At 40.3% G+C, this 24,302-nt stretch overlaps 1 protein-coding gene across 1 annotated transcript in view; it reads right to left on the bottom strand.

Annotated features, from left to right (window-relative positions):
* Positions 1 to 13,248: 13,248 nt before the first annotated feature.
* The window catches only part of lrrc1 (leucine rich repeat containing 1), a 28,980-nt gene continuing 17,926 nt past the window's right edge, over positions 13,249 to 24,302 (bottom strand). Inside the window, exons 10-14 of the mRNA XM_080781831.1 lie at positions 23,134 to 23,217; positions 19,484 to 19,599; positions 17,790 to 17,962; positions 15,942 to 16,081; positions 13,249 to 13,738 (exon numbers count right to left, since the gene is read on the bottom strand). Coding sequence (XP_080637957.1) covers positions 13,580 to 13,738; positions 15,942 to 16,081; positions 17,790 to 17,962; positions 19,484 to 19,599; positions 23,134 to 23,217 — 672 coding nt within the window. The 3' untranslated portion in view covers positions 13,249 to 13,579. The remainder of the gene's footprint in view (positions 13,739 to 15,941; positions 16,082 to 17,789; positions 17,963 to 19,483; positions 19,600 to 23,133; positions 23,218 to 24,302) is intronic.

Genomic DNA, 24,302 nt, shown 5'->3' with positions numbered 1-24,302 from the left:
GGCTTCTGGGCACTGATAACAACAGGGCTTCATTCCCCTGGGAAAGGATTCAGTGCATAGTTTCCTTTTCATTTTTTCCCCCTCATTTGAACATTTTGTTCATCTGATGGATGTCAGTGTCCAACTTGTGTCTGCATGAACAGTCAGGCATCATGACATTGTATGATGGTTGACTATAATGCAGTTTGGACCATATCAAGTTTTAAACTTGCCAATCTCTGAACAAACTACTGCATAGCCATGAAATAACCAACATTTCACTAAAGGTAGGTCGACTCTACATCTACTGTACTGTACATAATGTGCTGTACCATACAGCCAAAGTATTAATCAGGCTTCAGCATGCATTGAAATATCATTCAAGTTAATTTGCTGTTAGCCCGGTATATAACCTCCATTCCTATCGACAAGAGAAAGCAGACCTCTGGAGTTGGTGGTAATCCTTTAAGTATACCACATTCTTCATTCCTGTCACAGCTGTTCTTGTCTATTTTCATCAAGCTTTTGCCCTCCCCCTGTCAAGCCATGACAGCAGCAGTCATCTCATGCAAAAAAATGCAAGATACTATACTAAAACGTAATAAACCTTGATAAAGAGTCCTCACTTATCAGCATATACAGTATGTATGTTATACACATACGAATACGATGTACACAGACCACCACCGTACAGATATACAAGAAGAGATATAGTACAGTATATAGGAGGGTCTAGCACCCCTCAATAATCAGAAAACAGACCAATTTATAAAACAATTAGGCTAGTTCAGTCAGATAACTCACACATATATTTAACCAATATCTATTATAGAATAAGAACAAGTCTGCATATGATATTTTATCTTGACGTTCGGCTGAATCGGCTATGCTACATTTTTCTCCCTGCTCGGCAGAATTAAACACAGGAGATAGATATACAATAACAACACCCTATGGGGAATAGAAATAACAGAGCCCACCGGTGGTGCTGGTCACAAACATCACATAACAACCAGGAACCATATGCAGAAGGAAGGCAGGAAGAAGCAAGCAGTCTAGGTGAGCTTAAATACCCCGCCCAATTGATCAGCTGACTGCCACATCAGCGAATGACATGTGGGTCTTGCACACACTGAATACGCCCACATAGTAATGCAGCATATTAACCCCTTGATCATATGTATGCGCCCTTGAGCACAGCAAGAAACCCCTTGAGTATATCTGACTGAACTAACTCCGCAAGCTACGTATCATTTAAAGAAAAACAATTCACTTACTGTGATACAGTATTTAGAGAGCCAAATCGTTAGGAAATCTAAAATCACAAAAGATAGGATCAGTATTTATTTTGTCTTAACATACTCTAGGAGTACTCTGATTATACAAATGTAACCAAATGGGCCCTTCCAGGTCAATTTGATTACATCTGTATGTAACCATACTGTTAAATTACCACAATTTTACTGTGTATAGGATAAATTCTCACCAGTCCCAGTTTCATGACCAGTCAGTTTTGTGTACTGTACCTCATCCTGCTACCCTAATAGACAGGGGGTACATGAGCACATGGCCGTTCATTCGTGCTCTATCTCCGACCAAACCACACTTCCACCACACATCTCTCTATGCAAAATAAAACCTGCACACTCCCACAAAACATATAGACTACATTGCATTCGCCAAAAATGTCTTATTTACTGTTTAAATATTACTTTTCTGACCTAATAGACAGGGGGTACATGAGCACATGGCCGTTCATTCGTGCTCTATCTCCGACCAAACCACACTTCCACCACACATCTCTCTATGCAAAATAAAACCTGCACACTCCCACAAAACATATAGACTACATTGCATTCGCCAAAAATGTCTTATTTACTGTTTAAATATTACTTTTCTGAAACACGCTATTCTTGCTCAACCTCAACAGCCTACGTCAAAATCGTCATGTTGGCGTCTACTACGCCAACTACGTTCACTTCATGGGGCCAGTCCTTCACAGTGACACAGACGTTAGATCAACCACGCGACCGGGATGGTTTCTACCCCTCAATGTCGTGCCTACTCTACACTGCCATCCGAATGATATGGTGTGTCCTGTAAGCCCATGTGGGCTGGGCGCCTTTGGTGCATGACACAAAAATAAAGAAATCTATCTATCTATCTATTCAGGCCCATTCAATTAATCTATCACTACATTAGTTGCCTGTTCAAAACTAAACTACACTTTATGAAATCATTGTTGCAGCCTACACACATATATTCAGGCGAAATTCTAGTTACATTTATTTGACTATGACTCTGACCCTGTACGGTAACTGACTCTCAGTCTAGTCTTGCCCATTGGGACATGCTTGCATGTCGACTGCAAACCAGAATGGTCTGAGTCAGATCCTCACTGTAGAATAGAATGTGTAATGTGTTGATATTGAAACGTATAGTGTGTCATTGCTAAACCTCACCAGTAGCAATGGTGGACCTATAGAGCCAAGCATGCATCACAATCCTCACTCTCTCAGATGACAGCTGTCATGATGCTTACAAAGATGTCCATTAACTTAGCTGGAACTGGAAACTGGAAACCTCACGATTCCCATATCCGACCACTCTACCGGCCACTCTACCTGTGAGGCACCACCGCCCCATAATCATCATAATAAGAAGAATCAAATGAGTTAATTAAATTAATGATCAAATCAGCAGTGTGACAGATACAGTAGGCCTACTGCAAATGAAATCAATCATCCATGCACATGCACCATCTATAATATATCGTCATTGTCAGGCAGAAACCAGCTAACTCCATTCTTCTTTTTCTTCCTACATTAGTGCTATTGAACACGCTTTACATCAGTTTGTTGGTTAAAAGAATACTGAAACAACGAAAAGTATTAAAAAGTACTTCAGCCGAAACCTCAGCCGAAGCCCGAGCTGGATGGTTTTTGAGTGATGCAACCACCCCTATGTGTCCCTGGTTGTGTCCGAGCACGAAAATAGCGTTTGGTTGGTTTTCACCACCTAGTGTCTCTGTTGCACAGCCACAGCCACAGCCACAGCCACAGCCACAGCCACAGACACAGCCACAGGCACAGACACAGACACAGACACAGACACAGACACAGACACACACACACACACACACACACACACACACACACACACACACACACACACACACACACACACACACACACACACACACACACACACAGAATATGATTTCGGGTGTGACAGTACAGTGACAGTACAGTAGAGGGACCCCCTGGGGACCCTCACACGATAACTCTGTCATTTCTCGACCGTTTAGGACACATGACGGCTCGCCGGAACCGGGCCGGCACACTGTGGGTCTGGAACTTCCGGGGACCCCCCATACTTTTCCAATGCAGAACATTGCTTATATCTCAAGTACAAAAGAGAGAATATAAAAAGGTGTATTTACTCAAATTTATTGAGAAATCTCTATTAATGTAAGAAACGAATACTGTCAGAATGTGTAATAGTGCCACAAAATTATACAAGGCAGGTAGTTAAAGCTGAAAGGACATTGTTTTTCTCTGCAGCAGGATTAGTATAAGATATTGCATCCATTTTGATAGTATCTCATTTGTAATATAGTTTTAAAACCTTACTCTAAAACAGAAATCAAACCTATAGCTCAGACACACCTGCATGTGCTGTTATCCAACAGAGTTCACTCTGTCACCACACTTCATAGCACTCTCATTCTGTCATCCCACTCTGAAGCACTCTCACTCTGTCATACCGCTCTGAAGCACTCTCACTGCTGACATGCAGTAACTTCAGGCATGTGGCATTTTATCTTAGCACACGCTATAAAAAAAAGTATGAGGGCTTAACGATGTCATGGGCAGAGACATTATCAACCACACGTTCCACAACCATTACTTACAGTACTTACAGTGGCACAGTGGTTCATAGGAGAGGTAGCTAGCATCAGTCATACAGCATTTATATTATAAACATATAAAACGTGGAGATGTGGTCGAATGGTCTTTTGGTTTTATTGGACTTTGCTGTGTGTCCATGTTTTTCGATGTTTGCTTGTTTGTCTTGTTTGTCTAAAAGAATTAAGCTAAAAAAATAAATAAAGCTTCCGGTAAGCACGTGGTTCATTCTTTCATCCATAACACATTATTAAGAAAAATCCTGAATGTTAATTAAACCTGAAGGGTTAAAATAACACTCAGGACTTCACTGTGCGTGTACAGTTAGCAGCAATTCAATTAGCCTGGCTAAATAAACAAGTAAATAAATAGATAAAACAACAAATGAGCTCTTAAAAGGAATAGCTGTCATGGCGACAGTAATAATAAAATAAAAAACATATATTCCGGAAATTTGTGCAAAATCTTATTAATCATTAATAGCTATTTCACTTCGAAATGTTTCAGTACACAATAAAAATTCTCAGTGTTAACGTATCAATTTATGTACAAATTGAACCATAATGGACCCTTATGGCCATTTGTACCATTGAAGGAAAATTGAAGGACAACTTTGGTTTGTGTGATGTTTGGACAAAATCTGTAGGAGTAATATATAAAAAATGTGTTTAGCAAAAATCTGCCTCTACAACACTATAACAGGCCGATGTGAAACATTTGGGGCAGAGGTTCTTCCCTGATCTCCATGCCCCAAATTCCATTATTGTGTCAAATGTCCCCGGCCCTCAGTTAAATCAATACATGACATTTTTCACGACACTCATCTTTTAATTATTATCATTACAAACTAATAAATGAACCCTTGTTGTAACAAAGTTGTCCTTTAACACTGAAGATTTGAATGTGTAGGAATAATGGAGAGCTGGTCAGAGGTTCAAGGTTCACTGGTTGAATTGTTTCAGTTATTCAAGGTTTAACCTTGAACCTGTCTGTCAGTCCTGAGGTCAAAGTGGGTAGAAAGCAGTATTGAAACAATCAGACACCATACGGTTGTCTTGTATGTCAAAGCCCTCCAGTGCGTCTCCCTCGGCCACAGGACACTGAGCTTCGGTCTCCGCCTCGTCATCTGAGATTGACGGATGAGTGAGGATGATCCGTGGAATCTGTCAGGTGATTGCCAGGGAATGGAGCAACATTTGGAAGGAAATCAAAAAGTCAGGCAGGTTGCGACATGATGATTTGCAGAAAACAAAAAACAAACACACTCAGTCTGTATAATGCAGTTTGCCGGGTGCACGGCTCACCGAGGTTCACAATAAGAAAATAATTATAGCCAGCGCCTCAATGGCCTCAAAGAAGTTCAGGGACACACACACATAAGTGTATTTCTCATTTAATCCACATCACACATGCTTGTGAAAACAAGCAATCTCTGCAGATTGATTGCTTTGATAAGCATGTGTGATTGTGGATTATGGTTTTAAGGAGTGAGATTCATGCCAGAGATAAAATACTTCAAAATAGCGAATAAATTAATTGCTTCAAGTATAGCGGCCTATAATTTGACGAAAATAAGTCGTGCCAGTTGAGAGCCCTGCTCACCGCCATGGTGTGTTTCCCCACTTGATGTGAACGGATTTTCATTGAGTCTCGTGGCCCTCGTTCAAGTAAGGTCCAATTAGGGCCACCCTCCAAATCAGACTGAAAGACATAAACAAGTGAGTAGAGAATAAACAGACAATAAAAAAGTGATTGCACACACAAACACACTGAATAGCCTAAGACATCTGTGTCAAAGTCATTTTAGTCACTTTGGCTATTCAAAAATAGCAGATCTACAAGCTCATAGCGGGGCTACAGTACTGTATATATATTATACAGTATTATATTATATTTTATATAACATATTTAACTAAAATGTTTGCTTCTGGGGGTCCCTGGGACAAAATATTTTGAGATGGGGGTGGTAATATAATTCTGGGGGTCCATGACATGGAAAAAGACTGACATAGAAATAGAAACATACGTTAATTTTTAAAATGTTTTTCCCCCAAAAAACTGATTTAGATGACGGCCTCGGGTCTTTATGAGTTAATTTAATTTCACTCAAGAAATTGTATGACATCAGTGCATCACTAAAACCCATGTTAGACCTATGTCATATTTCTCTGTGCCACTCACAATTCCGTTGCCATTGCAGACGACTGCCTCTATCTTCTTGTTGCAGACAACGGCCTCTATCTTCTTGTGCAAATAGTCCACAGCGCTCTCCGCTGCAGACAGCTTGGATCTCAGGCTTCCAGCCTCCTGGTTGCATGGCTGTCCACCCTGCTGTGGGACCTCCATCTCCTGTACAACAGGGCAGTAACGTATACAGTAAGTACATTTTACTTGAGTACTATCGTGTATACTTACATACACATTTTTGAGTATCTGAATTTTACTTGAGTATTTGTTATGTTAATCTATGACTTTCGCTCCACTTCTACAGTTCAAAGACAAATATTGTACTTTTGACCTTTAAGCCCTATTAAAATGTGCGTTGTGAGCTTGTAGATTCGGCTATTTCCACAATCTTTTGGCTTTTTGGGGGAAAATGTCAGTGCAGTAGGCTAATGCACTTAGCCTAAGTCCTTTTAAAAGCACATACTTTTGAAAACGTGCATTAACTTAGGTGAGGTCCCAATTTGACTGAGCAACTTTCACTTGCAGTGGAGATGGAGTAATATTACTCAGTATTGTAGCCTATGGGCCGATTCATACTATCCTGTTTCGGCGCTGTAGTGCCGAAATGATTTCGGCTCGTCAGAAAATTTCAGTAGCACCGAAGAGCCGACTTTAGGACGGTACCCGCCCCCCGAACCTCAAATGACGTCAAATTGTAGGCTCTACAGCGCCGAACCGACTTTTATTCGGCTCTAAAATAGGAGTATGAATCGACCCTTACTATACTTGAACTCAAGTACTGCTAGGGTTGAGTAGGCCTACTTTGTCCACCTCTGCAACAGGGCTGTCGCGGAGCAGCCTCCTCTCTCGAAGCACTTTCATCTTAATGCAACTCCGAGCATTCCTGAGGGCACCGACTGCCTCCTGGTGCGTCGCCCCCTGCATGTTGAGGCCATCGACCTGGACGGATGGTTTCATGGTTAAACGACACTTTTAGGACTGAGGAAGTAGAAGAGGTCAAGGGGTGGGTAACCGAAGCAAGTGACACACACACCACCACGGATTCTCTGAGTATAGCCATGTCTATTTACAGTCTGGTCACTCGAATAGATTTATCAAGGTGCCAGAGATATCTTTGCTTAAATTATGTTTCATTCCTAGCCACCACCAACCAAAGATAGATTTTATTGCCTTCTATTCTTTTTCTGACTCTCATTAAAATAACTGCAAGCATTTGGTTCTGACTGAAGACAAGTACTGCATTATCCTTGTCTTACAGTGCCCTCCTATGGTCAGAAGAGGAACTGCAGTGCCCAGTAAAGGCCAGATACGTTCATTCACACATTCCATCTGTTCAAGGTTATCAGTATGTGATTGTGAATGTGATTCATATTATTCATAAATATAATTTAATTGTCGCAGTAAGGGAGATTAAAAACATCACTAAATTATTCCTGACCAACCTCCAGCACTCTGTCTCCAACATGGACCCCTGCCTTTTCTGAGGGGCCTCCTTTTGTCACTCGGGAGATGAAGACACCCTGGAAGGACATGGACACATCAATATGTGTGACACAAATGTGTTTAACACCCTTTTTTCTGTAGCCTATGTAAAACACAGAAAAAAAAACCCTAGCAAATATAATTAGCACTTACCTCATCATGTTCTTTGTAAGGTAAAGAACCTTTCCCCCCTGCAATGCTGATTCCCAAGCCCCCCCTTTGGCCAGACACTTTGATCTGTAACTGAAAAGAAAATGTTTAACAAATATCACCTTTAAAAAAAGTCAGCAATTTGAAATGCCCACAATCAATATAATACAATAATAACATAAAGTTACTCTTAATGGCAGTTGGGAGCAGCTCAATGATTCTTTGGGAGGGAACTTCCCTGCTGCTGCCCCAGACGCGCTCAGTTCCCCCATGGCGGAGGAGATCTTGCTGTTTTGAACAGAGTCTCCATGGTGACTAGTACTACTGGAGCCTGCATTGAGGGCATTGTGTTGCAGCAGCGTTTTGTCTCGTCGGATGTCCCTCTGAGGACGAAATCGAAATCGGCAATGCATCACATCAGTCTCTGAAAACTGTCCCACGCTGTCCTGGAGAGAAGAAGATCAGACACATTTATTTCACAATTGATATAATGCGAGACCGGGATGTAAGGATGGAGTCTAGCCTAGTGTGTGTGTGTGTGTGTGTGTGTGTGTGTGTGTGTGTGTGTGTGTGTGTGGCCAAATTGTCAAATATTACATAAGAAAGAGACATTGTGAAATATTACGCTCATAAAAGTTTATCTGTTGAATCGAGTCTAACTAATGCCTGAAATTCCAATGCTTGTCAGAGCGGGTCTAGTCTAAAACACAAAAAGAGAAAAAAGAGGGGTCCTCTAAACCGTTTGGGGACTACAGGCTAGGGTTAAAAGGAGACAGTGATTTATAAAGGAGTTCCAGAGTGGAGGAGCCCGACAGCAACAAGGACACACAGTCACCCTTTGTCTTCATCCTCCACTCAGGGACAAGCAGCAGGTTCCTGTTTGTGCACAGGCTCATAAGGGGCCAATCATTCAAACACTTTAATTAAGGGCCAGGCCACGATGACATGCCTTAAAAGTAATCAGAAAAATCTTAAAATCAACCCTAAAACAGCGAGTGAACTAGTGAAGGAAGGTTAAAATGGGAGTGTAATAGTGTTCTCTTCTTCTAGTTTTAGTTAAATACCTAGCTTTTATTTCATTTCACAGCTGTCAGTAGCTGTGAGTAGATCTGAGACTGTCTTTTCCAGAATCTGGCTTACAGACATGGCCAGGTATCTTTTTTAGAAGAGGCTGAACTCAAAGCAATCTGATGTAAATTAACCACTTAAACCTTCTAGACTTAGTAAACTGGACCTGATTTAGCTCTGTACCAAATCTCTTTGCCAAAAATAGCCGATCTACAAGCTCACAACAGGTCACATTTTGATCTTGTTGATCTGTTATTTTTCTCCCAAAATATGAATGCTATGGGGTTCGAATAGTTAATGTACAGTTAGCTTTGGTCCATAGCCTTAAGGACTTCCCCTAATGTACAGTACTGTATCTGGAGAAAGAGCACCTAACAAAAAAAATACTAAATCTCTATATTGACAAAAAGTAAGTAGAAAACACTGTTTACACATTTATTTGAAAAATCAACTAAATCATCTAAGTCTTAAACCCTAATATACAGTGTCATGCAGAAAAAGCTAAAATAATCTACAAGATCACAACAGCTATAAGATCTGTAGAGCTGCTACTACTATACCAATAATAATTTAATCTTTCCCCCTGAATTGATTATTTTATATAAAATGTATAATTGATTAGTTCAATAAACTGTTGCAGCCCTATAGTAGGCTACTGTATAAACTAAAGCATGCATGGACTGAATCAGACACTCACCTCCTCAGGTTGCTCAATTTGTTTTGCGTCCTTCTCTGGAGTGGAGCAGTGACTGTGTGTTCCTCCGCTGTCCCTGGACCGTTCCTGAGGTCTCCCCCCTGCACGCAAGTGCAGTTTGTTGGCCACCCAGCGTGGTCCAGAGGTGGGCCAGCTGCGGGACGCTGCAATAGCTTTCCTACACTCCTGGAGACAGTCAGAACAGATCACTCATTGCTGAAGGTTTAGCAATAATCAATACGCGGATATAAAATAATAAAACTTGTTCCAATGACATCCAGTAGCATCACATATTTCAGTGCTACTGTAGGCCTATGCCTTCATAATATTATGTTCCTTATAAGTTAATTTGAATATCGTTTTGTTAAGTATAAAATAGTAAATTATTAAGTATTATTAAGTATATAATAATAATAATAAATAAAATAAAAATCACACTTGGGTGAAGTGAGGCGCAAGATGTATTTATATTTATTGATTCACATGACGTCATGTGAAGTTTACTGGTGTAAACATAAACAAACATTAAAAGTCCATAGACTTGGATGCACGTAACTTGAGAACCGTTCGCCCCACCGACTTCACGCGTTCCACACCCCCACAGGGAGTGCAGTGCCTGGTGTCGAGTCCGTCGGACCCACAGTTGTCCAGAACCGCCACAAAATGGATCTCCAACTTCCATCGACTCGGTGCTCTACAGCCAGGCACTGGTCTAGTAATTCCAAAAGACAGACATTGGAGGCCTCTCAAAACAATGCAATTTATCAAGGAGATCGATAAAATAAGTGCTAAGAAAAAAATATCTATAGTTGCCATGGTAACGAATGGTTCCTGAACCATGTGGCCCATAGATGGCCAACCTTGGATGCTGATCACTCTAAGCAGGGAGGCAACGGTTACCTTTATTTATAGCCTTTGGCATGACTCAGCTGGGGATCGAACCCTGACCCTCCAGTCTCAGGGCGGATACTTTAACCAGAAGGCCAATGAGCTGGTAACCTTGGACAAAATCCCTGTTTAAACACTGATGGCAGGAAGTGGGTTAGCAATTCTGCCTTTTCAGGATTTGGATAGAGATAAGGGAAACAAGACATAAGGCTAAGCACAACAGTTTAGGGGTCTCGTAACATCTCTGGATCACTAATCTTATCAGTTTACCTTCCAATATATTGGAAGGAAACAGCAGGGAGAGGGAAGGCATTTTAAGTGTCGGATAGCTTCCTGTTCAAATAGGTAGAGGTGGATAAAGTCCTATACTGCTCCGGAAACATCAGTCTGCAGATAAGTAAATTCATTACCTGAAATGTATTAAACAGCCTTGAACACTAAAAACCTATACACATATGCACAAAATACAATAATTGAACCTGTGTTTCAATAGCCTATATTGTATTGATTTAAGGCAAGAGTATTCATAGAAATTCTTGACAAATATGTATACATAAATATATTATGTAGCTATAAACTGAACTGCATGGCTCCTTTAGCGACCATTCAAAGAGATAAATCTAATTGAAATGTTTGCAAAACCAAAAAACACTGGGTTTTCATAGTACCATGGTTCAGTTGGACATACAGTACCGGTACATAATACTGTATACACATCAGCATAGTTGGACAGACAAAACAAGAGATGATGGGGTGAGGAAATGGATTGGCATGATTCTCATAAATGTATTCATGGAAAGCCAGGTTCAGGCTGAAGTTGCTTTGACTAATTATAATTATATTATATATATATATATATGTAGATCAAAAATAAAATGTAGGACAGATAAAATAAACTCACTCAACACCTAGTGTTCCTATTCTGAAGGAGAACCTTCAGGGAAAATAGCAGATCTACAAGATCAACAATGAACAAGTCACTGTTCAATGTGTCCGATTGTGTGCTTGTAGATTCGCTAGGTTCAGATAAGAGATAGAGAGATAGAAAAGAAGTGAGCCTAGTATAGCCTAAGGAACTCCTATAAATGAATTTGGTTTAGGTGGTTAAGAATTGGAAAAGTCTGACTAACAAAGTTGAACGAATAATCAAACATCATTTAGTTTTTCACCCATTTTATTGGATCAGTGGTTAAGTCATCCAAATCTCTAGGCTCATTGTCCATGCCTATATGAGATCTGTATTTTGTGCAGCTTGATCATGAAAAGTAAATAAGAAATCAAAAAAGAACCACTTTCTGGTTAACTTATTGCAATCAAATTAAAAACCAAATAACAATTTTGCTGACGTACCAATTAAAGGATAAGCTTTTAATTAAGACACCCCTACTAGATATGGAGCTCACTAGAAACGAGCCAATTAATCCATTGGTGATTCTTTACAGTAGTGTTTTAATAATCCCTAAATATATACTGTATTGTATGAATAGCAAAAACAGACAAGCTCCCAAGACAATTGTGGCCTATTTTTTTCAAAACCAAAAAATTGTAAAATATGACGTGACCAAAATAGGAACGCCCGGTTGAAAGTGGAACATGACGTACCTATTCTGGGCATGTCGTAAATAGGTACAATCTACAAGCTCACAAAGCGTCGCAACATGGCACGTTGTGAGCTTGTGGATCGCCAATTTTCACTGAAGAGATTTGGTGGAGGGGAAAAAAGGAGTCCCATGGGGGACCGCGGCCAACAAAGTATGTGGGTTTTAAGTGGTTAAAAATAAACCTTTTTTTGGGCTGTTTTGGCATCTATTGCATAAACATTGAAAAGCAGTAAAGCACAGCAGATAAAAGTAAGGCAGCCTTGTCACTTCCACTCAATGCCATAAAAGGTACAGCAGGTGTTATGCATTAGTCACTGAATCCATAATTTGTTGATAAACCCAGTGCATATCACACATGTTAACACTAATGTTAAACCAGAGGTGTTGAATATGGACTGAATGAAGATTTAGACTGTCTACTAGTACTTGCCCAATGACAATTATGTGGTCATAATAAGACGTTAGAAACTCCACTTTGTTCATTGATTTACTCTTAAAACTGTAAAAGGGAAAAACATAACGTACCAAGTTCAAAGAACACTTTTAAAAATCTGCAACCGATTAAGAAATTTGCTATACATTTTATTTACATCTCAGCTGCCAAAAAGTATAAAAGTATCAATATTCACACATGACTTTACAATAATGCTTAATCAGTAGGTCCAAGAAGTCCTGGTTTTGTGTATCCCCAAAATGTAAAAAGAAACAGTTGCCCAGTGTTTTAAAAAATAGATATAGAACAAATATATATAATACACTTTTTAACATTATAAAGACTTATAGTGCAACTACCTAATTTATGTTTTTAAGAAAGAGGCCTCTTAAAATCTTTAAAATATCATATTAAAACGGAAAGAATCTGTGCAGATTATTGCTTTTGAAAAATAATTTAAAACCGTGGTTGTTAAAGTGGGGTCTGGGGATCCCCAGGAGTCCTTGAGGAGGTTCCAGGGGGATTCCCCCACTTAAATTATTGATAGTAACCAATTGGACCATTACAGGTCTGTAACTCTGTAGGTGTGTACAAATGGAACCACATTGACGGATCCATTTGGTTCCATTTGTACACACTCAGAGTTATGGGGGTCCGTGGCCCTATACATACCCAACTGGGGCGAGTGCTTTAATAGTCCAAGTTTGCGAACAACCGATTTAAAATGAGGAAGGCACACATGGCCCTGGTAGAGCGATCATGGGACTGATGATGACTGACGATGAAGGCCTGGAGAAAAGGTGCTGGTGTCCCATGGGTGCAGAGGAGGGAAGGCCACAATGGGGCGGGGGGGGGGGGTGGAGGTCAAATAAAGGACTGAAGGGGCTGTGCAGGAGGAACATGGTGAGAGACAGGAGGTCAAATAAAGGACTGAAGTGGCTGTGCAGGAGGAACATGGTGAGAGACAGGAGGTCAAATAAAGGACTGAAGGGGCTGTGCAGGAGGAACATGGTGAGAGACAGGAGGTAAGAACATTACCTGGAGGTCAAATAAAGGACTGAAGGGGCTGTGCAGGAGGAACATGGTGAGAGACAGGAGGTCAAATAAAGGACTGAAGGGGCTGTGCAGGAGGAACATGGTGAGAGACAGGAGGTAAGAACATTTCGAAGGTCAGACGACGTCACACGGTTCACACAGACGTGGTCACTGGGTTTGTAGCATTATTGACCTCGTTTTTGTTGGAGTCCAGGGCTTTGGCGGCGTTCAGGTCATTGCGGAGGTTCTCCACCGCCTTCTTCATGTTCTTCAGCTCGGCGTGGTGAGGTGTGGCCCGTCGCATCAGCGTTCCCTGTGGTGACATTTATAAATGTGGTTTAATGAAAACTAAATTAAAACAAATCTATGATGAATAAAAACTAAGACTAAATGTAACAAATAAAAACTAGACTAAATGTTCGTGAGGGTGTGTAGAAGAGATCCAGTAGAACCAAGACAAAGCATTTTATGTTAGGTTGCGCTAGGGTGTTGCACTCTGAAAATAGCAGATCTACAAGCTCACAACTTGTAGATTGGCTATTTTCATCATGCAACATGTACAATCAGGCATTACTACATCAAGGCCCGCCAAAATACATTTGTCAACCAAATCAACTGTAGATTTAGTTGACTAAAAACTTTAAATTAGTCAACGAAAACTAGACTTAAACATTCCAGATGCCTAGTATATGACTAAAACTAAATTAAATTGTATTCAAAAGACTGACTAAACCTAAATTGCTGTCAAAATCAATACTGATGTGATTTTAATTTTAGTAGTAGATTATACAGTAGGGCTGCAACCATCTTTTTATGGCGATCATTTCTTTTTTTATGTTTATATATCAATGTGAAAACGTTAAATTAAATAAATAAATTGATTAACCACTTAAGCGCCCACCAAAGTCTGACGTCACTTCCGTTAACCCCTTGTGTCAAGAGTTATTTTCCACATTCCAAATCCCATTTTTAACATAAAAAAATGATGTAGGCAATTTTACTCATCTGGATATGAAGCATCAACTGATGGTGAAAAGTTACTAATTTATCAAAAAAAAAGTTAGAAAATAATAAAGGGAATTGACTACAATTCCCAGGCTTAAAAATGACCTAATGACTACATCTCCTATTACACATGTCCAGATCACAGCACTACTGTCACACATACTCAGCGGCACTATTGCATTGGATTTTTTCTTCTGTTTTTTCCCCTGCCATGAGTTCCCACAACATATGGGTTGGATAAAGGAAGAAAATAATCTCTGTAGCAAACAAAGGCTTATGATATTAAAGGCGCTGTAAGTGATATTTATACATCAAAATAAGTGTTAAATAACACTACATTCTGATAATAATCAGTCCAGACACGTTTGTTCAGGAGGAGAGGGGTCACCCCAACTCAGAAAATACATTTTCAGGTCGGGATTTGTTTTACAAATGTTATACAATCAGGAGAGAGAACTCATACAAGATAGTATAGGATAGGTAAGTGACATTGGAGGTAATGAAAACCAAATTAGCAGACACAATTGGAACTGGAACAGGAACACTAAAATGTAAGCTGATAAACTTTGTGGGGTTCTCTCTCCTGACTGAAAATAATTGGCATCCATTTGAAAATTAATTTTCTGTTCACTGTGGAGATACTGAAGAAGCACTTCATAAACATTTAAAATGTTAACACTTGTAATTTATGTCATAACAAAATGTGGAACACAGGGCTCATTGAATGCTAAGTCACTTCCGGGTTTTAGGACTGCAAAATGCAAAACAGTCTCTTCTCTCCACACCTTGTTTTTCACAAGGTGCTGCTGACAGCCTGCAGCCTTCCATGTGAATATTGGCTTGTATTTTCAAAGGCCACATTAACCCATCAAACACCCCTGGTCTAGTCTTGCGGAGCCAGACAACTATTCCACAATCTCTGAAAGCTATATAATGTGGACCTACACCTTCCGTTCACGAAAATATTATATATTTATTATTTTTATAAATATCCTTATATTTAATCTTAATTTCTACTAAGCAGCAAGCTAAACTCAGCAACACAAGTACGGAAACGTAACTTTGGTCCATTATTTCTCCACTTTAATAATTCCAATTGGTATTGTATTTTAATGGTTGATTAGTCACAAGGTACAGCTTGTAAGGATTGGGCATGGAATGAGCAATAAAGCTAAACGTGTGGGTAGCGCCTCCAAGAAATTTGCCAAAATGGTAAGCGGTTGGTATTGACCCTTGCTTCATTAGAGAGAAATAATGGACCAAAGTTAAGTTTCCGAACATTTGTTGCCGAGTTTATATATGCTTCGATGATTTGGTATTATTAATTAATTATATTAAGATAAATCTACGTGACTGAAAAGACGAAACGGAAGTGGGGAGCAGGCATCACATCCGCTTTATATTTTACTCACGATCAGACTCAAGAGCTTCCGTGCTCCAGACTATATGGGTGGAAGCATTTGAAAATTATGTGAGGCAGTCTGGCCTCGTGACACTACCCCTGGTCTAACCTTTTCGTCATCATCCTCATCGTCTTCCTCCAGGAAGTGAATGGCACTGATCCTGTTCACGGCGTGATTGTCCCATGTGTCGTCCATCATGTCGTTAACCAGGCTCTCCAGGGCTCCAGAGCGGGCAAGATTAGCAGAACCTGGAACAGCATTTAAATATGTCATGTGAATAAATGTGTGAGGCTATGAGGTCAGTTCTTATTTGAATAATGCATACATAAATACACTCCAGAATGTAGAATGTTTTAGGGGCACGATAGCGCATATTTTGTCGTGGGTAAATTCAACATATTTAGTTATGAGTGGTTCTCTGCAATCGGCCAAATCCAGATATGAAGGCGGTCCCATGACAGTGCTCATAAAGGAGAGCTTGAAACTGCCAGATCACAGTTTCAAATCCCAGCTTAGTCACTGGCTTACAGCAAGACAACCCCCCAGCCCCACTCTCTCTCACTCACACAAGCCGCCCCCCCCCCCCCCCCCCCCCCCCCCACACACACACACACACACACACGCTCCAGCTTCTTCTTAGATCCTCATTTAATTTAAGTACAGGTCATAAAAATTCATATCTTAAAAAGAAATAATCACATTACTGTATATATAAATAATCCTACTGTATTATGGTATTTCTTTTTGAGGGAAACTCAATTGCATCGTCGAGCATCATAAGAGGGAGATGTGTAATCGTTTAGAAACGAATCAAACCCATCAACAGAGTTCAGGTTGAGGATAACGACACAAAAAAGACAATAGAACAAGCAAATGAGGCACTGGCAGAGATTGCACTCAGCTCAGCCAGCGTCTCTTCACCCACTGGGCGAGCTTTTAATGGCAGCAGCCTGCTAATCCCCTTTTGTTGTCAAATAATTGTGTTTCTGGAAAAAAAAACATAGCCAAGGACCAGGGTCTCAAGGCACAGGGGAGGTACTAGCCTGTTAAAGGCACCGTGATCCCTGCAGGATCTTGTAATGGACATGGAATCGAGGGAAGGATCAGAGGGCACAGCACAAGCTGTGCTTCTCCGAGCACATCATGTGATAATGTGATCAGAACCACAGGGCACTTTGAATGTAATGCTCATGGAACGTGCCAGGGCCCATGCACAATATTACGATGAATGAATGTCAAAAGCTTTGGGATTAAGTATTTTCACTCCGGAATGAACATTATGTAGTAAAAGCAATACAATGATCACGTATTCATAAGTAACTAGAAGAAGTGCCCAGGTCTCCACCAGGATTGATATTTGGATAAAATCTGAAGGATTAATATAAAATAAAATAAAGTTGCACATAAATGGGCCTCCTGGTGGCCCAGATGTTTTGCACACAATGTTTTGTGCATACAAAGTTTTATGCAGATTGGTGCATGTAAAGATGTGACTTGGCATGTTATAGCGCCACCATGAGGCTCATTTGAAAAAAGTCAAGTGGCATTGCTTCCTCAGCCTAGTGGGAATATCAGGGGGGCAGTGAAGCCGTGTATTATATCTGTAATATTTAGAAGTAGGCACACAGCACCTTCAAAATCACATCAGAGTGTGCCATAATTACTGGACAGATTTACCCTAAATACTTTTCTTGTTATTATACATTTAAAAAATTATATTGTTGCTACAATATTGTGGAATCAAAACCAAAGAATCTCTTGTGCACATTTATATTATATGAGATGTAACGGATCAAATCTTGAATCCTGAACCCTGTTGTGGACAGCTTGGTCCACAACAGCTCTCATTTATGGCTATAAATAACATCATAGTATGATATTTAACCATGACAGCTGTGCAATTTAGGTAGGACAGGTATATATTTATACATACTGTATATATGATAATATCCATACCTTTGTGGTCAGATTCGCAGGGCTGCTGGGGCAGCAGTACACAAGTGAGCACCTTCTCTCCGGACTCAGGATCCACATCTGTCTGGAAGGTGAGGAGAGGCTGCGACTGATTCTCTGACAACCACAGGGCCTTAAGACGTAATGTGGTCAGGGACATCGGTAAGTTGACAAGCCTGGATACAAAGAGCAAATATTGTATGAACCAAGTTTTTCTTAAAGAAATGCTGTGACATTTGTGTTATGTTTATAGTGTTAACATAAAATGAAAGCAGGGGCTCGCAACTCATTTTAAGATGATCCAAATTTTATTTAGCGACAGGCAGGCAGAAAATACTATAGTGTTAACATATCCATTAATTAAGATCTGATGTTGCATGATAGAATTTGAATTATGAATATATTCTCAGCATCATCAACATGATTAACACTCTGGCATTTGTTGTAGCCAGACATTATCCAACCAAGGGCAATGACAAATGTGCAATGAACCAAAACACGGGGAAGAAAACAGGACAGGGTGACTACGTAACGACAAAGCAAGCCTCCCTACACTGTCAGGAAATTACAGGACTACCTCACTGAGAATAATATTAAAAGTTTGTATTAAGGCCCCGGCCGGCCTAGCGGTCCAGGCACCTAGGCTGCTAAGCCCTATCTCAGTCACTCCCATCTCTCTCCCCCCATTTCCTGTCAGCTTACTGTACACCATCAAATAAAGGCCCAAATATATATATATATATATAAAGTATTTATGTGCCTGGGCCATGGCTCAGTGGTCCAGGCACCTTGGCTGGTGATTCAGTCTGGCAGTGTTCGACTCCCATGCATGTCTTCCCCCCCATCTCTCTCCCCATTTCCTGTCAGCCTACTGTCTGTCCCTCCATAAAAAAATATAAAATAAAAGGCGAAAGCCACAAAAAAACCCATTAAAAAGTATTTATGTGCTGATCAAATACTATTTTCTCACAGTTTGCTTCAGACACCAAATATAACTTGAAAAGTGTAATTTATAATGTGAAAAGTGAATGCCTCTGCTCATGTTGTTATGACATATTTCATAAATTAATATAAATATCACACTACGTTTCACCGCATTTAACCGTGGACCTTCTATTAAAAAAATGCCCAAATGCATCAAATACAGACATTTATCCTGTAATCTTTGTCAATAGTACTGGCACTGCAGTCTTGTAATGCTCTTATGTCAATTAAGCAATTCATTTGTATGAATATTAGAGGCGCTCCGATCAGGTTTTTTTGCGAGATCACAGATAGTTTTTCCTCACGATTGGCCGATACCGATTAGGCGATTACCGATAGTATAAAAGATTGGCTTCTACAGATCGGGTAATTTGCAGATCAACGATCAAGTCATTTGGAGTGAATATCGGCTGATCACCGATCGGTGGCCGATCGATCGGAGCACCTCTACATGAATATGAATTCACACTATGTTTCACCATTTAACCATGGAGCATTGCATGTGAACACATTTATTTGCAGCCATCCCCAATATGTATCATATATTTCTCCAGTAATCGTTATCAACAGTAATTGTAATACTCTGCTTGTGGAGTTCATTCAAACAATACCATCATTCTACATTAATTTTGCACATTGTTTTTCAACACCAGTGCAGTAGAATTCTACATGCTATTGCAAATTTACCTATCAAACAACAGAGATCAATTTACCTGTTTCCAGAAACATCAAAGACATGCAGCTCTGTGGCTCCTGACAGCTCTGAAGGAATCCTTGTCAGCCTATTTTCTCGTACACAGAAGACATTAAGACTACTGCAACCTCCAATCTAGGGAACATACACAGTAAACAAGGAGGAACACATTCATAATTATTTCATAAAGTCAAAGAGAACACAAGTGTATCCGTTAAAGTGTATTTTTGTCATGACTCAAAAGGTTTGCTAGTTTTGTGTGGCGTTTTGGAAAAAATAATATAACAAATTATTTATTCTTTATCACAACTGGGGAATACAATGTCCCATTTTGGTTGATGAATACAGCTTGTAGTAGCTTGTTGTAGAGAGGCTTTGGCTGTGCAACAGATCCATCAATATATTTTGGGTCATTCACTTTGAGGGTACGGACACACCCCTAACTTTGCCTATGTGGCCGTCTTTTTGCAATGGTTTTCAACGAGAACGAAAAGCTTTGTTGTCATTGCACAGCTTTCCGTGAAAACACATTGCAAAAAGACAGCCACAAAGGCAGACACAAAGTTATGTGTGCCCGTAACCTAACAAAAGTTAGACAGAAAACATCACAAAAGTTTATTTCTAAACTAAAGAGGCTTCAAAAATACTGGGACATAAGAAGCCCAAAATAATTCTTATCACACTAGCAAACTAAAGCCCAACACCTGCTTGATGAGCTACAAAATAATTTCAGTTGGTTTAAACTTCCTACAGTGCTCCCAGGATGCAGTGAAGTGTAAATCAGTGCTGTAGCCTAGGATTTTTCAGAGGGTATACCATAATAATTCCCTGCACAGAATGTGGACGATCCCGTTTCCATTATATCTTTCTCACTCATAGCTCCCACACACGAGACCCAGGCTTAATGATATCAGCGATTGTCTCAGAGTCACTGTGAAGTTTTGCTCAACCGTCTAGCTGAGCAGGCTTTGTCGTTTTGTAGATTTTGTCGCGGCTAGTGTGAACGCAGTATCACAGTCTATTCTGAGCATGTAGGCACTTTACCCTACCATTACTGACCTTAATGGCTGACCAACTGAATGTCAATAGGAAACGGGACATCAAACTAAAATTAGGTACAATTAGGCCCAGTAGTTAGCATAGACAGAATGACGTGCAGCAGACCAATCTATTCATCTGCTGGGCTCTGACGTCTGACCTGAGCAGAGTATCCATACCGTTGTGGTTTCATCATGCTAAACAGAGCTGGCCAAGCTTGTGTATTTACAGAAATAATTAAGCTACAGTACGTTCAACCTGAGTTACCCGACCCTGTGAGGGGTACTTTAGACAAACAGCAACCAAAACAACAGAATGAATCATGTACAGTAGACACTAGTAGACAAAGAGCTTGACTGCCACCTCAAAATAAAATAAAAATCACTTTATACATAATCCAGGATTATCTCTCTTGTATCTGATTGCATGTTATTATGTGATATCTGCACAGATATTACACAGCCTAGGACAAGAGCAGGACTTCATTGTTAGTAGTAGCTAATCAATAGAATCCATCAAAATAAAGCCAGTGGGTCAAGTTGCTAAACAGTACACAGCAAACATGTTCAATACATGGGTCTGGCTATCACTGTGATTGTTAGAAATGTCATGCGATTTTCATGGTTGGAGAGACAGTGACACCACCACCAATTCATTATCTAGGCCAAGTGCGTTGGACTGTTATTACACTGCAGTCTTTGCATCATTGAGACACAGGGGCATTGTATAACCTCTAAAAAGGCCTTTCAGATTAAGCTTTAACCCAGGCTCGCCTTCACTTTAACAGACAAGAGGTCATAGAAGAATGTCCCATACAAATTAAATAGGAACAATCAGCCAGAGCTGAACAGGCCAGAGAACTCGAGACGATAATGCAAATAGAACGAGAGAGAAAAACAAACAAGACTTTCTATTATGCCTCAAACATGTACATGAAATTCACTCCATTTCAATATTCATTTAGCAAACAGCTTAATAAAGCATTAAAGCATCCCATCAGGGTGAAAGTTAAAACTATATATGATTAATCTACAGTTAAGGCATGGCAAGTTTGTTCAACAAGGCAAAAGAAAGTTTCATAGTCTCTAACTTAAAGGGATATTTCACTTTCAAACATGTTTGGGGTCATTTTAACGTCTACTTGGGCTTTTGTGAAAACCTCAGACAGTTTACGTTGTTTGATTCAGTATTTAGATATTTGATATTCATTTTAACAGACACACCCCTTCTTATACAAACCCATTGTAACTTCAACTCCATTTCAACGATGTTATATTAATTGGTTCTGGTGAGTGGTGACTGATATTGTCCTTCTAATGTGATTTTGACTATTTATTTTCCCCCCCAAAACACGGATTATTAAATATCTAAATACTGAATCAATCAACTTAAAAACTGTCTGGGGTGTTCACAAAAGCCGGAATAGACGTTAGAATGACCCCAAACATGTTTGAAAGTGAAATATCCATTTAACTTGTACTAGATGACCATGTTTGAAGGCTTCAGAACTTTCACTGATATTTATAAAACAGCGACTTCAAATGGCACATTGTGATTGGCCAAGAGGCACTCGGAGCCATGCAAATAACGATAATACCGTACAGTACACCAATGGGTCAATCACTGGTAAAAGTGTCACTTCGTGATAACATGTAACATTCCAGCTGGGGTTAAGTTGCCTATAGCAACGATGCACAAAGGGGAACTATTTCAGATTGCAGAGGGCTTATGGAGAGAAGACTTTCACACACCCGGTAAAAGTGTCACTTCGTGATACCATGTGTAACAGTCTAGTTGGGGTTAATTTGCCTATAGCAAGGTTGCACAAAGGGGAACTATTTCAGATTGCAGAGGGTTTATGGAGATAAGACTTCCGCACACGCGGTAGACAATTTGGAGCAGGTGCGATGGTGACGAGGCATACAACGTAGGAGAAAGGAGGGACACCCGCACACCGCCAATTTACAGGTTCAAGAGCATTTATTTTAAAGAGCAGAGAGAGCAACGTTTTGGTCTTGCGAAGCCTGAGGAAGGTCGCAAGACCAAAACGTTGCGCTCTCTGCTCTTTAAAATAAATGCTCTTGAACCTGGCAAGTAGCGGTGTGCGGGTGTCCCTCCTTTCTCCTAGATTGCAGAGGGCTGAAAGCAACAATATTTAGTGCAATGGAACACTACTAACCTATATCAAAAATAAAGATTGAAGTTCAAGTTCAATGCTGTTGCATAAATGCAATAAAACACTTGAGGTTGCTTGCTTTATGGAGGTTATTGGCACAGCAGTGTTGGGACATATGAAGAGATAAAGCACTTATTTTTGTGTCTTGTGCTTGATAAATTGATTGAATACTTTATTAACAAGATTGTTAACAGTACAGGTAGTACAGTCAAAGGTTATGCTAAAAGCATCAAGCCACTCTTGATATAAAAAGCAGAGGCTGCTGAGCAAGAGCAATGTACAGGATCTTTGTTCATGAAAATATTTTGTTCATATTTGCTTCAGTATTCAACGTCCAAAGCACCTGCATCCGAAAGAAGTGGATGTCTGTGCGAATACTTGTACCCATTGTCCATTGTTACTAGCTCTTTAGTGATATATGCTTATAATTATAAGTTATGATATGCAAATCCTACCTCTTTAGGTAACGATGATAGTTGATTTCTATCACAGTTAAAGTTGGAGAGCCGCTTCAATTTTCCAACACTTCTAGGCAAACTCTGTAACAAACAAACAAGTAAATCAAAAATAATTCAATAAACATCACAACGTAAAAAAATCACTAAACAGTACAACTAAAACACTGTCAACAGTCTGTGTAGACAATTAAAGTACATTGTTATTTTAATACAGCACAGGCACTCACAATGTTTACAGAGCAAACATTTTAAATTGGAAGGTGGGGGTGGAAGGTTTGGGACTGAAACTGACGCGACCAGGCTTTTCCTCCCTCATCTCAATAACCAATGTGTACACCCCCTTCTGTGACGCACGCGGAACTGCTTCGCCCCATGTCATGCGTCACATTCCAGGAGGACACTGCATTGCCTGGCTTTCCTCCATGGTGGGAAATATTGCTCTGCACTGGCATTGCCTGGGGGGTAATTTACGATTCTGTCCCCATCAGTACATAAATTGAATGGCACCGTTTCGGCTCTAGCGGCCTTCGCAACGTTCGGCACGGCTCAGTCAGCAGGTCCTCTAGCTGCTCAATCCCACCAGAGACTCACACACACACCTCCATCATTGTAACATTTTCCTAACTACTGCTGTAGTATTTTCTCACCATTTGGGCTGAAAAAAAGTCTTAAAATTATGCCTAAACCTAATCTTAATCCAATTAAAATAATATGCTGCGCGTATTAGAAGATAAATGAATACTGCGATGAGAAGGATAGGATCCCGAGGCACTGAGATTGAAAGGCAAATGCTTAACGGGGATCTCTCTCTAGGTCGTCCTCAGACGAGCCTTTCATCGTCACTTCCAATCATCCCGGTTCTCCATATATCCGGCCAGCTCGTTGGTGCTTTGCGCTCCTGCATCTTTCTTGAGTACATCCACATATGTTAGTATGGGACGTCCTCGTGACCGGTGCCCATGTGTTGGTTCCCACAGCACCAGTTTGCTGACTGGCAGCGCCTGGTGTCTTTGGCAGTGTCCTGCAAGTCTCATTCTCCTGGCTGCTATTTTGTCGCTCACCCTCAATATTCCAGCATACAGATTCACCGGGATGCCACGGTGCCATTTGGTTTACCCGGGGTTATGGAAGTTCCGCATGTGTCACACCTAATCAGTTTCTATTGA

Source organism: Protomyctophum bolini (assembly GCF_963924005.1).
Source record: "Protomyctophum bolini genome assembly, chromosome: 14".
NCBI classification, from domain to species: domain Eukaryota; kingdom Metazoa; phylum Chordata; class Actinopteri; order Myctophiformes; family Myctophidae; genus Protomyctophum; species Protomyctophum bolini.
Note: the sequence above shows the minus strand (reverse complement) of the source record. Positions and strands in the feature narration are given on the sequence as shown.